This window comes from Esox lucius, chromosome 1, assembly GCF_011004845.1.
Source record: "Esox lucius isolate fEsoLuc1 chromosome 1, fEsoLuc1.pri, whole genome shotgun sequence".
NCBI classification, from domain to species: Eukaryota; Metazoa; Chordata; class Actinopteri; order Esociformes; family Esocidae; genus Esox; species Esox lucius.
Window position 1 is genome coordinate 36,910,784 of NC_047569.1, and position 17,419 is coordinate 36,928,202.

Sequence of the window (17,419 nt, forward strand, 5' to 3'; positions counted from 1 at the left end):
CCCTTGACTGTTCTGTTGATGACCCTCCTCTTGACTGTTCTGTTAATGACCCATCCCCTTGACTGTTCTGTTGATGACCCTCCCCTTGACTGTTCTGTTGATGACCCTCCCCTTGACTGTTCTGTTGATGACCCTCCTTTTGACTGTTCTGTTGATGACCCTCCCCTTGACTGTTCTGTTGATGACCCTCCTCTCGACTGTTCTGTTGATGACCCTCCCCTTGACTGTTCTGTTGATGACCCTCCCCTTGACTGTTCTGGTGATGACCCTCCCCTTTACGGTTCTGTTGATGACCCTCCTCTTGACTGTTCTGGTGATGACCCTCTTGACTGTTCTGTTGATGACCCTCCTCTTGACTGTTCTGGTGATGACCCTCCTCTTGACTGTTCTGGTGATGACCCTCCCCTTGACTGTTCTGTTGATGACCATCATTATGTCTTTGGTTTCTCTTTCTCAAAGGGTGAACGTGGGGTGTGGGCCGGCAGAAGAGAGGGTGTTGCTCACAGGGCTGCATGCTGTGGCTGACATCTACTGTGAGAACTGCAAGACGACTCTGGGTTGGAAATATGTGAGTGGGGGAATGTATAGGTGTCAGGGGGTTAGAACGTACAGGTGTCAGGGAGTTAGAACGTACAGGTGTCAGGGGGTTAGAACGTACAGGTGTCAGGGGGTTAGAACATAAAGGTGTTAGGGGGTTAGAACATACAGGTGTCAGGGGGTTAGAACGTACAGGTGTCAGGGGTTAGAACGTACAGGTGTCAGGGGGTTAGAACGTACAGCTGTCAGGGGGTTAGAACGTACAGGTGTCAGGGGGTCAGAACGTACAGTTGTCAGGGGGTTAGAACGTACAGTTGTCAGGGGTTCGAACGTACAGGCGTCAGGGGGTTAGAACATACAGGTGTCAGGGGGTTAGAACGTACAGGTGTCAGGGGGTTAGAACAGTTGTTCCACATATACTCTAATTACACTCTAAGTGCCATCAGTAATCAGCAGCATCATATGAATCACCAAAGCTAGATAAAGTGTTATAAATAATCAATATAAAATATTTTTTTGTGTGATTCAAAGACATATCAGAGGAGATTTCCATTTCTCATTGCTCTTTAGCTACTCACTCAGGCTGGGCCTGCCTGCAAAAGCTGAGGTTGTCAGTTGAGTGAGCATATCCTCACATGCCCTGATCAGACTGACCTCCTGGTTGGATGTGCAGCATGGAAAAAGAAAAATGGGTTGGTGCTGATGCTTAGGAGGAAGACATGTCATGATCTTCAATTCCCTCAAGACCATTAGGAGTTCCTGCAACCCAAAACAAGACAGATAAAAGAGGGTAAAAATCTAGGAAAAAATACAAACCAACTATCACTGTCCAGTCAACAGCCTGAGAGTCTAGCTTTGCATTCCATGAAGTATATAGAGATATAAATGTGATACCAGAGTGGTCCTGAATCATAATATACGGTTACTTTGAGTCCAGTACTTAATATTTGTAATATCAGGTCGAATCTGTGGAACTAATAATGGATGCAGTAGATAGTAGATGTGGAAATTAGTAGATTTGCACCACAGCACAGTTGTGCCTCTAGGAACATCACTAGCAATGACACACCTGTACAGATATAACTCAGATATAAATGCACAGATGGTTTGCTCCAAATACTGCTTCAAACCTGGAATACTGAGTGCAGAGGGAATTTCCAGACACATTATTCAATGGCTTTATCAGCTAATTCTACCAAACAGTCATCTCCCACAACACTTCCCCAACGTGTCTCGGTCAGCGAGTCTCAGTCAGTGCGTCTCGGTCAGCGCATCTCGGTCATCTCTTGGCACCTCCATTTCCTTTCCACGGCAGTAGCTGAGCCAGACGACTTGATAGTACGTCGAATCTGTGCTGCATAAGCAGTTGCTCCTTCAGTACGACTTTGTGATAGCGTTTTACTACAAGCTTATTGACTTAACTTTGTATTTAGTGCTGTGGCTGGGCGGCCTTTCATTCCACACGAAGCGGCAGACTCAGGCTGAAAGAATACGTACTGTAGCATTTAGAGTGACCACCCTACGTGGGTTTGCAGTGCTACACACCAGGGCATTTCATCTCCAGTCCTAAACACTTCTGGTTTTCATCCTTTCTTTCTAATCAAGCTGAATCAGACCTGGAGACACCGGTCGTGTTTAATTGACTACCAGGTGGTAGCAAAAACCTAAACGGTTTCCCCCCTTACGGACTGGATTTGAAGAGCCCAGTTATGCAAATTCAGATACCGTTTCAGATACCAAATACAACAACATATAGGACGGGTCGAGGTGAGAAAAAACTAGCTACATTCTGAATGTTGGTTTAACAGCTGAATATAAACAGGGAATAAATATCAAGAAGACTAAAGGATCAGCTGAGACTGTTTCCGTGGTGACATTGCCTCAATCTTTGAAACAAATTATGTAACGAGGTCTTTTCGCAAACACCGTCATTAAATAACATCCACCAGAAACGCTACACCTTTTTGACGGGTGGTATTAATATAATATTATGAAGCAAAATGCTTGCTTGGCTAATTATTGAGCTGCTGCCTAGGTTCAACAAAGTACATTATTAAACATTGTTGAAAGGTGCTTCTTGACTGAACACTGAACATCAAGCCATTATTCTTTGATTGGCTTATTGTACCCATCTCATTGTAAGACCGCTGAAGATTTTTAGCTGAAAATAAGAATGTTCCGCTGAAGACACAGCCAATGACTTTCTAAAACTAGGTCAATCTAATCAAGAAAACTACAAACTTCATAAGCCAATAAGAAATCCAGAAGAATTTAGAAGTCATGTTGAAAACTTGTAATCTTTTGAGATTTCGTGAAGACGACCCAGAGAGAAATATCATAACTTCAAATTCAACCAAATCACGTACCCTCATGAATATTGCTTTCAGTAAAATATTTAAGCCAACTTACTAGCAAATCCCCATGTACATCATACTGAATGTACTTAAATGTACAGTCTCCAATCAGCAAGCAACTGTCCAACTAGCCTACAAAGGTTTTTACATTAGCACTCAATGCATTCACAGAGACTGGTTCCGGTGTATTTCTGGGTGAAGAAACCTGCTTCTCCCTGCTAAAAAGGGGAAAGACAAATAAGGTTATTGAGCTGTGCTGCAAAACCACAGACTCCATTTGTGAACTAATTTAGGTTTCCTGCAGACACATTGGTTCGGCTGTTCGTGCTATGAGGCGATGCGGATTGGCGGAGCATTTTCCCAACTGACGAGTGTAATTACCCCCGATGAGACAAAGTTGTGACTACAAATTGGAAGACACAAAATTTGGGAGACACACCGGGTGGTAGTGGATTATAACATTTAAAAAACAACAACCCTAATCATGGATTCTCTCCCATCTCCCCACACATTATTCCCCCCTCACCCCCCCCCCCACTCCTCCTTCTCTCCATCCCCCTTTCCTCCCCTGCCCTGCTACTCCCTCACAGGAGCATGCCTTTGAGAGCAGTCAGAAGTACAAGGAGGGCAAGTTCATCATTGAGCTGGCCCACATGATCAAGGACAACGGCTGGGACTGAAAGACGCTGCGTTGCCGGTGAATCGGCTAGGAGGCTTGAATTGGGGTAGATGGGAGGGAAGGAGGCGAGTGTGTGGGTGCGTGTGTGACTTTGGCTTGGTTGATTGACCATGTACCTTTGTCCCCCCCTCTCCCTCCCTGATGACACACCAGCAACCTCCAGGTTGGTGGGGGTATGTGAATGTGTGAGCTAGGGCTGTAGCAGCTGTCTGACCTGCCCCTCTGGGCTGTGTGTTATCTGGACTGGAGGAGGATGTCACTGGAGATGGGTGGACACCACCAGACAGACATGCAATGGCATGCTAACACGTACACACACACACACACACACACAAATTACACACAGATACAGTGACATTGCTTCTGGGTCTGGCTTATGGAATGGATGTGGCTACCGCTCTGTGGAGCCATGTCCAGGAACAGCATGTCCTACCACAACTGGGATGTATCAAGGCTGGATGTGGAGGTTGCTGCGGTGCCTGTGCTTGTGTAGAACACCTCTCTGGTGGATTAGTTGGGATCTCCGGTCAACTGCTTTCTTACACTGGGATCTTCAACGTGAGTGATCTACTGCAGCTGGCTCTATGTCCTCCGGGTTGGCCCTTTGGACTAGACACTTGGCCAGGGTTGCCATGAAGCTGATGCTCTTGGTGCACCAGAGGATGTCTGTAGGAAGAACCTTCTCTCCGTAGCTGATACATCGGGGGGACCCTAATGTTTCAAGCGGTTAGGAGACGGACGTGGCAGTAGTACGGCAGCCGCTACTTTTGTTGATGTCTTACGTCCTTTTTTTCCCAAGGACATCTAAGGTGCAATCCGACACAAGCTGTGGAGACGAGGTTGACGCTGGTCAGGATGTCAGTCAGTTCGGCAGCTAGGAGTTCGGTTGCTGCCAAGGTAGGAGAATTATTAAAACAGATGCCATTAGGGAGCTGCTTCAGTGATTTCTGTACACCCTCAAATTTGTTTAGGATGATCCCACGGCTGTGCCACAAAGATCATGTCGAAGGTTCCGAAGTCCTTTCTGAATCCCCTCTGTGGTTCAGGTAGGGACGTTTTTCGAGACATGCTGGGTCACACGAAACCGTGCGACCCAGCGTATAGCAAATAGCTATAAGCAAATGCTCTTCCTGCAGATGGATTTATCCTCCCTTGTCTTGTGGATGATGACATGGTTTGCGCTTTCATTGAGGACTGACTTGATGGATGACTCCTGGAGCCAGATTTCCTCAATTAGAAGGAGGAGAGGCCTTAAGAAGTCGCCACCTGTTTTCAGGGCCTCTTCTAGGATTCTAACAGCTCCTGCACTCTTGTCAGGAGAATCCCAGATTTGATGACATGTTTGTGAAACAGATGTTCTCTGCAAGTTTAGCAGGTCCTCAGAGCAAAGTCAGGAGTCTTAGGCAGTTCTTGCTCATTTTGCCTATGCCATGTTTCCCAATAGCTCCCCTCCAAAGCTGATTATCAGTTCCCACTGTGGCATTTAAATCACCCAAGAGTATCAGTTTGTCAGAGCAAGTGACTTCGAGTGTTGCAGCATCTAGAAACTAATTTAATGGTTTTTTTGGACACTGTTGTCGCCATCCGTGGTTGGATGCTGGAGAATTCTGTTCCCAGGTCCAGTCATCACAACAACCTTCATGCCCACACCACCTCCAAGCAGGGCTCAGTCTTAAGGCTCCCAGTGAACCTCCATATCTTTCTCCGTTTCTTTAGCCTATTATCGAAAGACTTAGATAGAGGAAGCAAGAGCCTGTGCTACGAGTGGATTAGTGTGAAGAGAGTGGTGCACACTCCCTGCCTCCACAGCTTGGATTCATCTCCCATTATCTGCTAGCCAGCAGGAGATAACAGTCTAGACGACTTTCAGACGAGCGTGGTGAAGGGGACTGCCAGGCCTTAGTTTGTTGAGCCTGCCTGCGTGCATATCCCAAAATGTGGCCTTTGTCTTGTTGGTGTTCCACGCTCCCTGTAGACTGACCCATGAGGCAGGCGACTTAAGCTGACGGCGTTCCTGCACTCGCCGTTTTGAAGAGAAGCAAATGGTATTGTATCTGTGGAGTTTTCAGTGGAGCTATCGATGCCACTCCACCCACACCCAATTGTACCTCCACTGTCCCTGTCAGCTGCTTATTTTGCAGCTGTTCTCTATATCTGGGGGAGTGTTCACCATCTCTGACACCTGTGGAAGTGGTTGATAGCAGCCAGCTCTGCCTTCACACACACACACACACACACACAAGCAAACGAATAAACAGCCATGCATGTCCCAGATTGACATCCCAGCCTGATGGGTAGTTCTTCAGATAGAACCAAGCCAAGGGCAGTGGTGTTTGTTACTCTCCCTGTTAGTGACCTGTGGGTGTGGGAGGCCAGCCTGTGGCCGGGCCAGAAGCCCTGGGTTAAAGAGCTAATGGGAGCTCTCCTCTGTGTGTGAATGAGATGACCCAAGATGATTATCCCCAAATCCAGCTGATCTTATATACCCAAGGCTGTGCCAGCTGGGCCAGTGATGAAGCCGGGCGTTAAAGCTTGGCACTGAGGTCCGTGGGGGCGGGCAGTGGAGAGGGCTTAGGGGTTGGAGGGGCAGGGAGACGGCCGGTCCAGATTCTGGATTGCAGTCCACCCTGGTTATGGGGTTGTAGTAGCAGCTGGTTGCGTAGCCACACGATCCACACCAGGTTGTATCGGCAAAAGAGCTGGATGTGGAAGTTAGGATGGTAAGTAGTGTGGACGTATTACAAGATACCACTACACTTTGAGAATAGTTTGATCATGTGTTTGTGTGATTTCTGTCAGTGCTTGGGCTTTTGCCATTATCAGTAGATACTGGAAATCATTGTCATGTCATATTTTGACCCTTCTATGTGTTGCATCTGATGTAAGTGATTATTCACATCCACTATGTCAACTTGTAGGTGAATCAAACTATGGTATTGTTTATATTTGACTTCTGAAGCTCTGATTTGAACAGACTTGGAGATTGGTCCTAGTCTTTTTGTCTGGTATGCTAATGTAATGGAACCTTTTGTACAGGTTAAACGGTTGGAACATCGGTAAGTGAGGCGGTGTCTTGTCTTGTGAAGCAGAGAACTGTGAGGGGAAGCAAAACTGTTAGCAGCAGCAGCACATTGACGTCTGTTTCACTAACTAAAAGCGACTGGGATGTATGGGCCTCTGGGAGATGTTCTTAAGACGTTCTGAAAGGTTGACATTCTGAAGCATTATTTCAGCCTGGGATGGCCATATCAGTTCATACTGTTACACACACACTCTCACATACTACCTGGCCCTCACGTAAAACATTAAGTAGAAAAGCTATACAGTAGACCTGTGGTTTTCTGCTAAACCGAAGTCAACTAAGCAACACAACTAATCTTAATCTACCTTGTATCTATGGCAATTGACTGGCAGTCGAGACTTCCACTCAGAAGCTGTAGTAATCCCCAACACGACCAAAGATCCCACCCATCTACAATTAATTGACCAAACAAAATGTATTTTTTGCTTTGGTCAAGTTGGTGCAAAATGTGGGGATGAGAAGTATCATTGAAAGACAATGTTATGGATAGCTTTTTCTGTGATACGCGTTATGATTTATAAATGACAGATCTTAATATATGCACACATATAAAGGTATATATATAAAATATGTGAACGTCTGACATTATTACTAAATGTAAATAATAATATGTAATGTGTGTTTCAGCCATGATTGCTATGACTATGATTTTATTTTATGCTGTGATTTGTCTCTGTTATAACCCTTGTGGGTTGAACAATATTAAGACTTTTTTACTCTTTGAAAATGTTTCAATTTTAGTGTCTTTTGTAAAGGAGGCAGGAGTGACAATATCATTGGAACTTGGTCAATTAAAGCATCACCTTGATACCTGTTTTGAAAGTATTCCGCCTGCTATGTTTGTCTTGTGTACAGCCTACATTGCCAGAATGTGTCGTGTGTCGGGTCCAAGTTCCTTCTGTGTAGAAGAGAATACGAGTGTGAATTTTGATAGTGACACACGCTAGACCAGATCTAAATAAGGAGTCATGTAATAGCCCACATCTTATCGACAAATTCTAATGCATACCGTATAAACATACTGTATGTACAGTGGTTTTCACTTGTATTCACCCCCCTTTCACTTGTCCATATGTTATTGTGGTTACTACATGAAATCACAATGAATTGAATACTGTTTGTTTAGAGTGTTTGGCATAGATTAAAAAGTCTGTAATGCCAAAGTGAATAATAAAATCTACACCCTTTAGTCATTACATTTTTGCCAATTCTTCTTTGAAAAATTGCACAAGCTTTATCAAGTTGGATGAGTACCTTTGGGGAATAACAGTTTTCAACACTTTCCACTATTCTCAATTGGATTAAGGTCCAGGCTTTGACCGGGCAACTCCAGGACATTGACCTTTTCGTTTTCAAGACGCTCCTGTATGACTGGCTATATGTTTAGGGTCATTGTCCTGCAGGAAGAATAATCTTCTCCCAAGTCCCAGGTCTCTTACAGACTCCAATAAATGTTCTTCTAGGGTTTCTCTGTACTTTGCTGCATCTATTTTGCCATCTATCCTCACAACCTTTTCAGGCCCTGATGCAGAGAAGCAGCCTCAAAGCATGAAAATCCCACCGTCATGCTTCATGGTTGGGATGGTGTTCTCTGGAAGATGTGTGGTGTTAGACTTGCGCCAAACATTACGTTTATCGTTAAGGCCGAAAAGCTCGATTTTGAACTCTTCAGAGAATAGAATCTTCTTCCATGCAGAGTCTCAGTCTCCCACATGCCCTCTGGCAAACTCTAGCTGAGATTGGATGTGTGTTTACCACTGTCTTATGCAGGCCGCTGTTGTGAAACACCCAGGCTATTGTTGCAGTATGCACAGTGTCTCTGTGCTCAGTAACTCCTATGGAATTAGCATAGGCGTCTTGGTGGCCTCCCTGACTTGGGCCCTTCAGTTTTTGAGGACAGCCTGTTGTTGACAGATTCGCAGATGTGCCATATTCTCCCTATTTCTAAATGCTGGAATTTACTCCAGAGGGTATTCAATGCCTTGGAAATGTTCTTATATCTATATATTTCCTGCATGATTGGCGCTTTTGAAGAGATTTGCTTGGTTCCATTTCCATTGGTTGCACCATAACGCAATCAGCGGTGTCATAGCAAAGCGGGTAAATATTTTCTGTTTTGTTTTTGTAATTAATTTAGAAGAATTTGCTGATTTTTATTTTTCACTTTGACATTGTGGATCAGTGGCAAAAACTTATAATAAATCGATTTGGATTTCAAGTTGTAACACAATAAAATGTAGAAATGTACAAGGGGTTGAACAGTTTTGAGAGCCACTGCACATATTGTATGCGATCCGTAACGGAAAAACAAAGTCTTAGATTCACATTTTCTAGAGCAGCTATTACTGATTGGTTATATACTGATTGGTTATTCTAGCCATGTCAAAAACACATTTGAGAAATATTTTTACTCAAATTAAAAGGAGCTTCATGAGAAGGTGTATTGGCTGAAGCCAGTACTCTAGTTTTTCTCACATGTCCTTTTCTTTCCTGTTTGTCTTTTTCCATTCCTGCTACTCTGCCTTTCTCCTTGCAGAGGGGTTTTTGGGGGGGGTGCTTGGTGTCGGACTAAGAGGGGGCACCACTCTCCAGCCAGTTTGCCAGTCCCTCCTCCATCATTGCAGCAGATGGTGCAGTGTTTGCATTGGGCAGGTTCTAATAACATACAAGGCTCTATTTTCTGGAACTGTGGAAGTATGGAATGGTCCAGTGGTAAGGTCTAGTGGTAAGGTCTAGTGGTAAAGTCTGGTGGTATGGTCTGGTAGTAAGGTCTGGTGTTGTGTCTTAAAGAGAAAGTTCACCAAAAATGTAATTTTGGTATTTGTTTAAAGATGCAGTCCAAGATATTAGTATCAAATTATTTTTATCTTTGTCTTGAGAACATCATTTGTTGTTCATACATGCATGATATATATGTAGAATTTATAAGTTCGCAATGAAATTCCAAGTGGTTTTGATTACATGGGACACATAATGTCACATACATGTAACACAGTTCCACTTTTACAACCAGAGGTCAAAAATTGCATAATGCATCTTTATTTAGTCCAGTGTTGAAATGACATTTTCAAGATTTGGACCTTTCAAAATAACGACAGTGTCTCACGTTTTGTATCACATCATCAAAATATTTAGGAATTGTATTATCAGTAGACTCAGGAAACGAGGCTTCACAACAAAGCTACAAATCTCACATCATCCTTCTGTAAACAGAATAAGAAAAACTCCCATCGCCTGTAAACCGTAGCTGGGAACTAATCTATGTTTCCTCTTAAAGACGTGTGGTTTGACAAGGCATCTCATCAACACTTCTTTCTCATTTGTTAATGGGTACATTGGTGTGATAGCTCACCATAAAGGAGCTCAGTGGGGACTTGGGTGACCACTAAATGTGAAATGAACAGGAGGCACTGTCTCGGTGACAACCGTTTGGTTTGTAGGCTTTCAAGAACCACAGCAAATAGGGGAGAGACAGAAGGTCTCTATTTTATTGTCCAGTGACCTCATGTCTGATATCAGCCTCAGAAACAGAGGAGGATATCTTGCCATTCTCAGTTTTGTTCAGTGTGCAAAAACAATGTAATCAAAGAGCTCCAGCGAGGCGGGCTGGATTGGATCTTGGTTTGTTATTCATATAGCTCACAGCCTTATTCGCACAAACATTGAGCACATTCACACAGCCCGGCTTCACAATGAGTCATGGCTTCACAATGAGTGTTCCTTTTAATAGCTTTAACCCTGTAAAGGCACATAGACAGAATAGTTCTGGAAAGCGCTGTCACATGTACATTTAACAACAGTAAGTACAGTTAATTTAATAGTAGAATTTCATCTTATAGCATTACCTCGGGAACCTTGTTGCTGCTATCCCTGCATCCCAGTTCAACATGCTACTTTACTCCTTCAATTTGCCTCGATTTCACATTCAGAATGCCACTGTAAACAACATTACAGTTGTGCTCAAAAGTTACCCTTGGAGAATTGGTAATATATGTACTATTTGTAAAGAAAACATGAGTGAGCAGGCAAAACACATATTTCATTTCTTATGGGATTCAAATTCAACTGTAGGTCATAACAAAATGACACAATCGTAAAACAAAACATGGCAACAAAGAAAAAAATGAACTGATCCCTGTTCAAAAGTCAGCATATCCTTAGTTCTTAATACTGTGTATTGCCCCCTTTAGCGTCAGTCTTTTGTAATAGTTGTCTATGAGGCCCCTAATTCTTGCAGGTGGTATAGCTGCCCATTTGTCTTGGCAAAATGCCTCCAGGTCATGCAAAGTCTTTGGTCATCTTGCATGAACCACACATTTGAGATCTCCCGAGAGTGGCTCGATGATATTAAGGTCAGGAGACTGTGATGGCCACTCCAGAACGTTTAACTTTTTCTGCTGTAACCACTGGAGGGTCAACTTTGCTTTGTGCTTAGGGTCATTGTCGTGCTGGAAAGTCCAAGAGCGTCCCATGCGCAGCTTTTGTGCAAAAGAATGCAAATTGTGTGCTAGTATTTTCTGATAACATGCTGCATTCATCTTGCCATCAATTTTCACAAGATTCCTATACCTTTAGAGCTCACACACCCCCAAAACATCAGTGAGCCACCCCCATGCTTCACCGTGGGGATGGTATTCTGCCCACTGTAGGCCTTGTTGACCCCTTTCCGAAGATATTGCTTATGGTTGTCACCATAAAGCTCAATTTTGGTCTCCAAATTACAGTGTGCCAGAAGCTGTGAGGTGTGTCAAGGTGTTGTCAGGCATTTTGTAACCAGGCTTTTTTGTGGCATTGCCGCAGTAAAGGCTTCTTTCTGGTAACTCCACAATGCAGCTTACTTTTGTTCAAGTGTCGACCTTGAAACAACCACCCAGTCTTTTTCCAGAGCAGCCTGTGTTTCTCCTGAGGTTACCTGTGGGTTTTTCTTTGTATCCCCAACAATTGTTCTGGCAGTTTTGGCTGAAATCTTTCTTGGTCTACCTGACCATGGCTTGGTACCAAGGGATCCCTGTTTTTTGCCACAGGTGTGGGAAAATCACCTTTAATTGCCATTTTCACCTGTGTGTGTCACCTTGTGTGACAGGATCAGGAGAATGTGATAGCCACTCCAGAACATTGACCTTTTTCTGTTGTAACCACTGGAGGGTCAACTTGGCTTTGTGCTTAGGGTCATTGTTGTGCTGGAAAGTCCAAGAGCGTCCCATGTGCAGCTTTCGTGCAGAAGAATGCAAATTGTGTGCCAGTATTTTCTGATAACATGCTGCATTCATCTTGCCATAAATTTTCACAAGATTCCTTGTGCCTTTAGAGCTCACACACCCCCAAAACATCAGTGAGCCTAACACCTCAAAAACATCCACGTGAGAGCTAACAAACTCATTGGCTATTTATACACACACATTAATTGCAATTTAAAAAGCCACAGGTCTGGGAAATTCACCTTTAATGTCCATTTTCACCTGTGTGTGTATCTGTAACAAGGCCAAACATTCAAGGGTATGTAAACTTCTGATCAGGGGCATTTGGGTGATTTCTGTTGTCATTATGATTTGAAAAGGAGCCAAAGAACTATATTATAATAAATGGGTTCATATGATCACTATCCTTAAATACAACACAGCTTTTTCGCATGATCAGTCTTATTTACAAAACCAATACCTAAATTTCACAATTTCTGCCAGGGAATGCAAACTTATGAGCACAACTGTAGGTTTTGCATTTGACATTAATACTCCTTTCATGACTCCTTGTTATAATAGTGACGTGTGTCTCCATAATATCAGATATCGGTAGACAGTGCTGATTCAATAATTGCCTGCCAAGCAGTGTCCAAGTAACAGATTCACCCACTCTCTGCATCAAATCACACATGGATGTCAGTGTTTTTGTGCCCACGTTTTATACGTTCCTCTCCATTTCCAACAGCATTAGCCCTTCTTCAGGTTGATTAGCTAGACAAACCAGTTACGTGCACAGGTATGTGCGATATGTAAAACACAGATTTGTGATGCACAATTTCGTAACTATGGTCATGCCTCTTTTCTGCAACACCCAGCAGGCGAGCCAAGCTGTAGACTTGTCCTATGCACATTTTGCCAAGCTGTTCTGCTTTTGATCATACCATTTGCTTGACCAGGAGGTTTTTGTCAAATCTAGTATTCAGAGAAGTCTCAATTGTGCTTGCAGGTGCCTGAACCATCACAAGGAGTCACTAGAGTGCGACAACTTGATTTAACCCTGTGCATCATCTCTACCACCGACAGCGTCTGGTGCTGAGCCAATTTGCAAACCCCTCTGCGAGATACCTTGGCACTCTCAGCCTGTTTTTAAAAAGACTCCTGATCACAATGGCGGTATGCAAGTGTTTTTGACCCTCTCCATGCTGCCAACCTGCTTGACAGTACATGCTTTTAGTTTTCATTTTCCTAGACAAGGATATTCACTTGCCTAAACACTTGCTTGCCAACCTAACGTCCTTTCCTGGCAACGGTGAGCCACAGGGGGCATGGGTTTGTATTGCATGTTGGGGTGGTCAGGTCAGAAACGATGGCCAATATTCTTCTTAACCAAGTGGTCCCCAGAGGAAAATGTGCCAGGCCCTGGCACAAAAACAGATTATGAAACTCTCAGCTGCACGCTCTGCACATACTGTGATGGGGATGTTGTTTTGCTCTGGTAGAGATTCAGCCATGGGCAAATTAATTAAAAATTATTATGACCGAGAGATAAAGCAACAGACATTGTTTAGGGTTTTAGGGAAGCCTGGCATCCAATGGCCTTTATTGAATACACACCACTTGGACATCCCATGCCCAGTTGGTTGGAAGGAAGCAAACATGGCGTGAGTGTTTGACAACAGGAATTTCTCTCTGACTTTTCACTGCTGCTACTGTTTCCCAGCCTTGGCTTGTGGACAGAGTCCAACCCACACAGACTGACTCTAAATAGCAGGGAAAGAAAAATACACAATGAATGTAATTTAAACTCCTACTTCATTTATGACATTGCAGTACAAGGCTCCACAACAGTCATATCACTCTGTCATCCTTCTGTAAACAGATTAGGAAACATTCCTATGCCTTTAGGAAACAGTGATATGCCTGTAAAAGATTCTTAAAGTTGTGTGGTTTTGAGGGTTGGATAAAGCATCACTGCTTTCTTATCAATATTGCTTTCTCATTTGATTTTGGGTACACTGGTGTGAAAGCTAACCATAAAGAGCCCATGAGGGGCAATGGCAAGAGTTGGCAACACTGCCACAAAACACTAACACACGTGGTGGCTATCTTTTATCAGTTATTATTCAAATGCCCAGTGTCAGCAATGTGTGGTGAGTAAACATGGGTCTACTCATTCACCAACACTTCCAGTGTCAACAAGTTCCCAAGGAGAAATGGTGGCAATTGATTACTTCTTCCCAGCTATGAAAACATTTGATTGCCCAGTGCTTTTTTGTAGTGTCTGGGGCAGGGGGGCTTTTAAGTCAGCAGTGGTCAAATAGCTGGATGATTTGTATCGTGAAACTAGAACTGGAGCCAGCCCATACCAGCCACAAAGTAATAACCAGGCTTACGAAAGAATTAATCAGACACGAACACACATGCACACTGAGAAAATGACACACATACACACTGAGAAAATAACCGACACACTGAGAAAATAACAGACACACATACAAACTGAGCAATTAACAGCAGCCACCTTTGGGAAGAACAGAAAACAGCTGCTCTTCAAGCCTCCAACCATACGGTCTCAGCCCAGGTGCCCCCCCACCCATACCAAAGTCTGGCCCACTGTCCAACCACGTTGCAGACACTAGCCCCAACCCTGCGGCCCTGGAAGCCTGACGGTTTCCATAGGAGGTAACTTAAAAAAGGCGACAGGTGCGGTTGTGCGCCTCGTGCGGTTGTGACCGCTCTACCGTGTGGACGCAGCTCAGCGGACTCAAACTGCAGAAGTGGCCCGTCCGTCATGCAGGGTATGTTCACCGGTGATAATGCACCGCAACCACGCTTCAGTCAGAGCGCTCCGCTGATTAGCGTTTTACGCTTGTTGTGGGAAACCTTTTGCCTGAACCAACAAAACAAAGGCTTTTTAAACCGTTGCGTGTAAGTGAATATTTCACATGGTGAGGCGATGTGCTGACAGACACGTGCACACATCAGATACACCGCTCGGTAAGGGAGACCATCAACACGGGTCTTCTAATGCAAGTGTAGACCCATTAAGTAACGCGAGCCGGTTCGCTAACCTTACCTCTGCTTGCGGGGCTATGATGATGAGGTTTTGAAAGCATAGATGGTTGCGTCTTTGGGAATAAAAATACAACATTTCATGATGACTGTGTTGCCTATTTTAAATTTAAATCGAAACATGTCGTGCAACTGTGGCCAGGGATTGGAATTTCCCTCGTCAACGTCCCCCAGTGGACAGCTTTCCATGTCGGAGTCTGTCATCTAATTAGCTACGTCTGGGCTCACACTCGGATGCAGATTTAATGGAGCGGCAAGGAACACCCAAACTCAAATCAAATCACGAAACGACTTAAGACAAAATTGCTACAAAATTGTAGATGAAATGTAACGGAGTAAAGAGTACGATTTATATATATTTTTTTAAATACTTGAGTAAGAGTAAAGAGTACAGCCACCAGAAAGTAACTAGAAAAGTAGTCGTTCCTCTGAAACTGTACTCTTTTACTCATTTGCGTTACTTGTAATGCGTTACTACCCACCCATGTAAATAGTATATTTTAAGTGTACTAAAGAATGAAATAAGTGTCAATTTTAACACACTTCAGTATTCTTATTATTAAATAGTACTTACACTATTTTATACAATTTATTATACTAAAGTGAAACTGAAGTGGTTCTAAAATAATACACTGAAGTATAATAAAAAAAAATTGGGCCTGGGAAATGGGTCTGGCCAGTTTCAAAATTACAGCTACAAACAAATGATCAACCACAGAGGAGCAGGATGCCCCGGCGAGAACGTGAGTCATGCCTAATCGCCCAATATAGGTGTCCCACCTCAGAAATGCTTATGTGGCAGAATGGAAGCAAATACCCACAGCAATGTTTAAAGATTTAGTGGAACAATCCTTCACAGAATTGTGGAGGCTTCTAAAACAGCAGCCGGGGACCAAATCCATATTGACGGCCATGATTTTAGAAGATGCTGGACGAGCAGGTGTCCACATACTTCTGGTCATGTAGTGTAACCAAAGCCCCATATACATCCATCAGAAGCCCGGTATCTGGCCAATAAATGAAAACATGAAGCACCCAGCACTTGTGTACATCAAATAAACAAAACAACAAATGTGTCAAGAGCCTACATCTGTGATGAAAACAACTGGGGGGGGGGGGGGTTATAGTGTAGTCTGAATGAATGTGTTGTTTGTTTGCCCAGCTCAGATCCCAATGAACCGCAGGGAACTAAAAATAGCTCCGCCTTTTTCTGAGCTGCTGACTGTCTCCTTCTCCATCCCCTACTGGTAATGGAACAGGGGACACACAGCAACACTGCATTGCCTACAAAACATATCAGACAAACGAGCAAACAGCATCCTCCACATGGACACGAGACCCTAAACACTGTGTCTGGTCAGATGCCGTCTCCAGGTCCGGTCTCAGGTAGAAAGAAATCCAGACTCAAATTACAGTGAACTAAGGTGCCTAGAAACTCCCTCCGGCCTGTAACATCTACGCACTGTCAGGGTAGAAGGGTTGTTTGTTTTCTGTGCTGGTAAATAAGTAAATTTAAGTCTGCCTTCCTTTAGTATGATATGTTTCTTATGGTGTGTATTCATTTGCTGAAAGGTTAGGTATTGAGGCAAAACGATTTGGGTTAAGGTTAGCTATTAAGGTAGTACATTATTACGGTTGCCGTTAGGTATTTAGGTTTTAAAAGGTCCCTCAGAGCAATTTAGGGAGGAGAGGCTCTGGAGGAGCAGCTGGATTAGGATTCGTGGTATCTCTAACGCTGCATGTGTGTAATAATTTAACGTTATAATAGTCCTGCCAATCAGGCAAAGTGCTTGCATTTTTAAAACTTAGAGCATGTGGTTGGATTTATTTATGAGGCCATTTTTAAGGGTTCAAAGGTCAAAGTCTGGTGGAAATTAAATCAATAACGTAATCAGGCAAAAATGTTTAATTAAAAGTGAGTAGATTATCAAATGCACACTAAGACTATGAAATGGATGCATTCATGTTTAACTGACATATTGTTTTCATGCTTTAAGTCATGCAAATATAGTAGAAATATCAAACATCAGGACCATTCTCAGATCATTCCCTACTAAACCAGAATCATTTTAAATCTAACTTTTGAGCCAGATATTAGCCTGCAATGTAATGTGATTTCTAAGATGTGAAATGTACATGTACAGGTGCATCTAAAAACAATTTGAATATTGTGGGAAAGGTCGTTTTTTCCCGTAATTCACATCAAAAAGTGACACCTCAATAGATTCTAAATTCATTACAAAAAGTTATTTAAATGAATAATACAGAAATGTCGACCTGAGAATAGCTCTAATCAGCTAATGAACTCAAAACACCTGCAAAGGTTTCTAATGTATGTTAATTCATGCGCTTAATACTTGGTCGGAGCTCCTTTTGCAGAGATTACTGCATCAATGTGGTGTGGCATGGAGGCAATCAGCCTGTGGCACTGCTGAGGTGTTATGGAAGCCCAGGTTTCTTTGATAACAGCCTTCAGATCGTCTGTGTTGGGTCTGGTGTGCCTAATTTTCCTCTT

The 17,419-nt window shown here is 43.4% G+C and overlaps 1 protein-coding gene across 1 annotated transcript in view; it reads left to right on the forward strand.

Annotated features, from left to right (window-relative positions):
* The window catches only part of LOC105012683 (protein yippee-like 2), a 23,794-nt gene extending 15,946 nt beyond the window's left edge, over positions 1–7,848 (forward strand). The window contains exons 4-5 of the mRNA XM_029122048.2: positions 460–568; positions 3,482–7,848. Of these exons, the coding sequence (XP_028977881.2) occupies positions 460–568; positions 3,482–3,571 (199 nt within the window). The 3' untranslated portion in view covers positions 3,572–7,848. The remainder of the gene's footprint in view (positions 1–459; positions 569–3,481) is intronic.
* Positions 7,849–17,419: the final 9,571 nt, after the last annotated feature.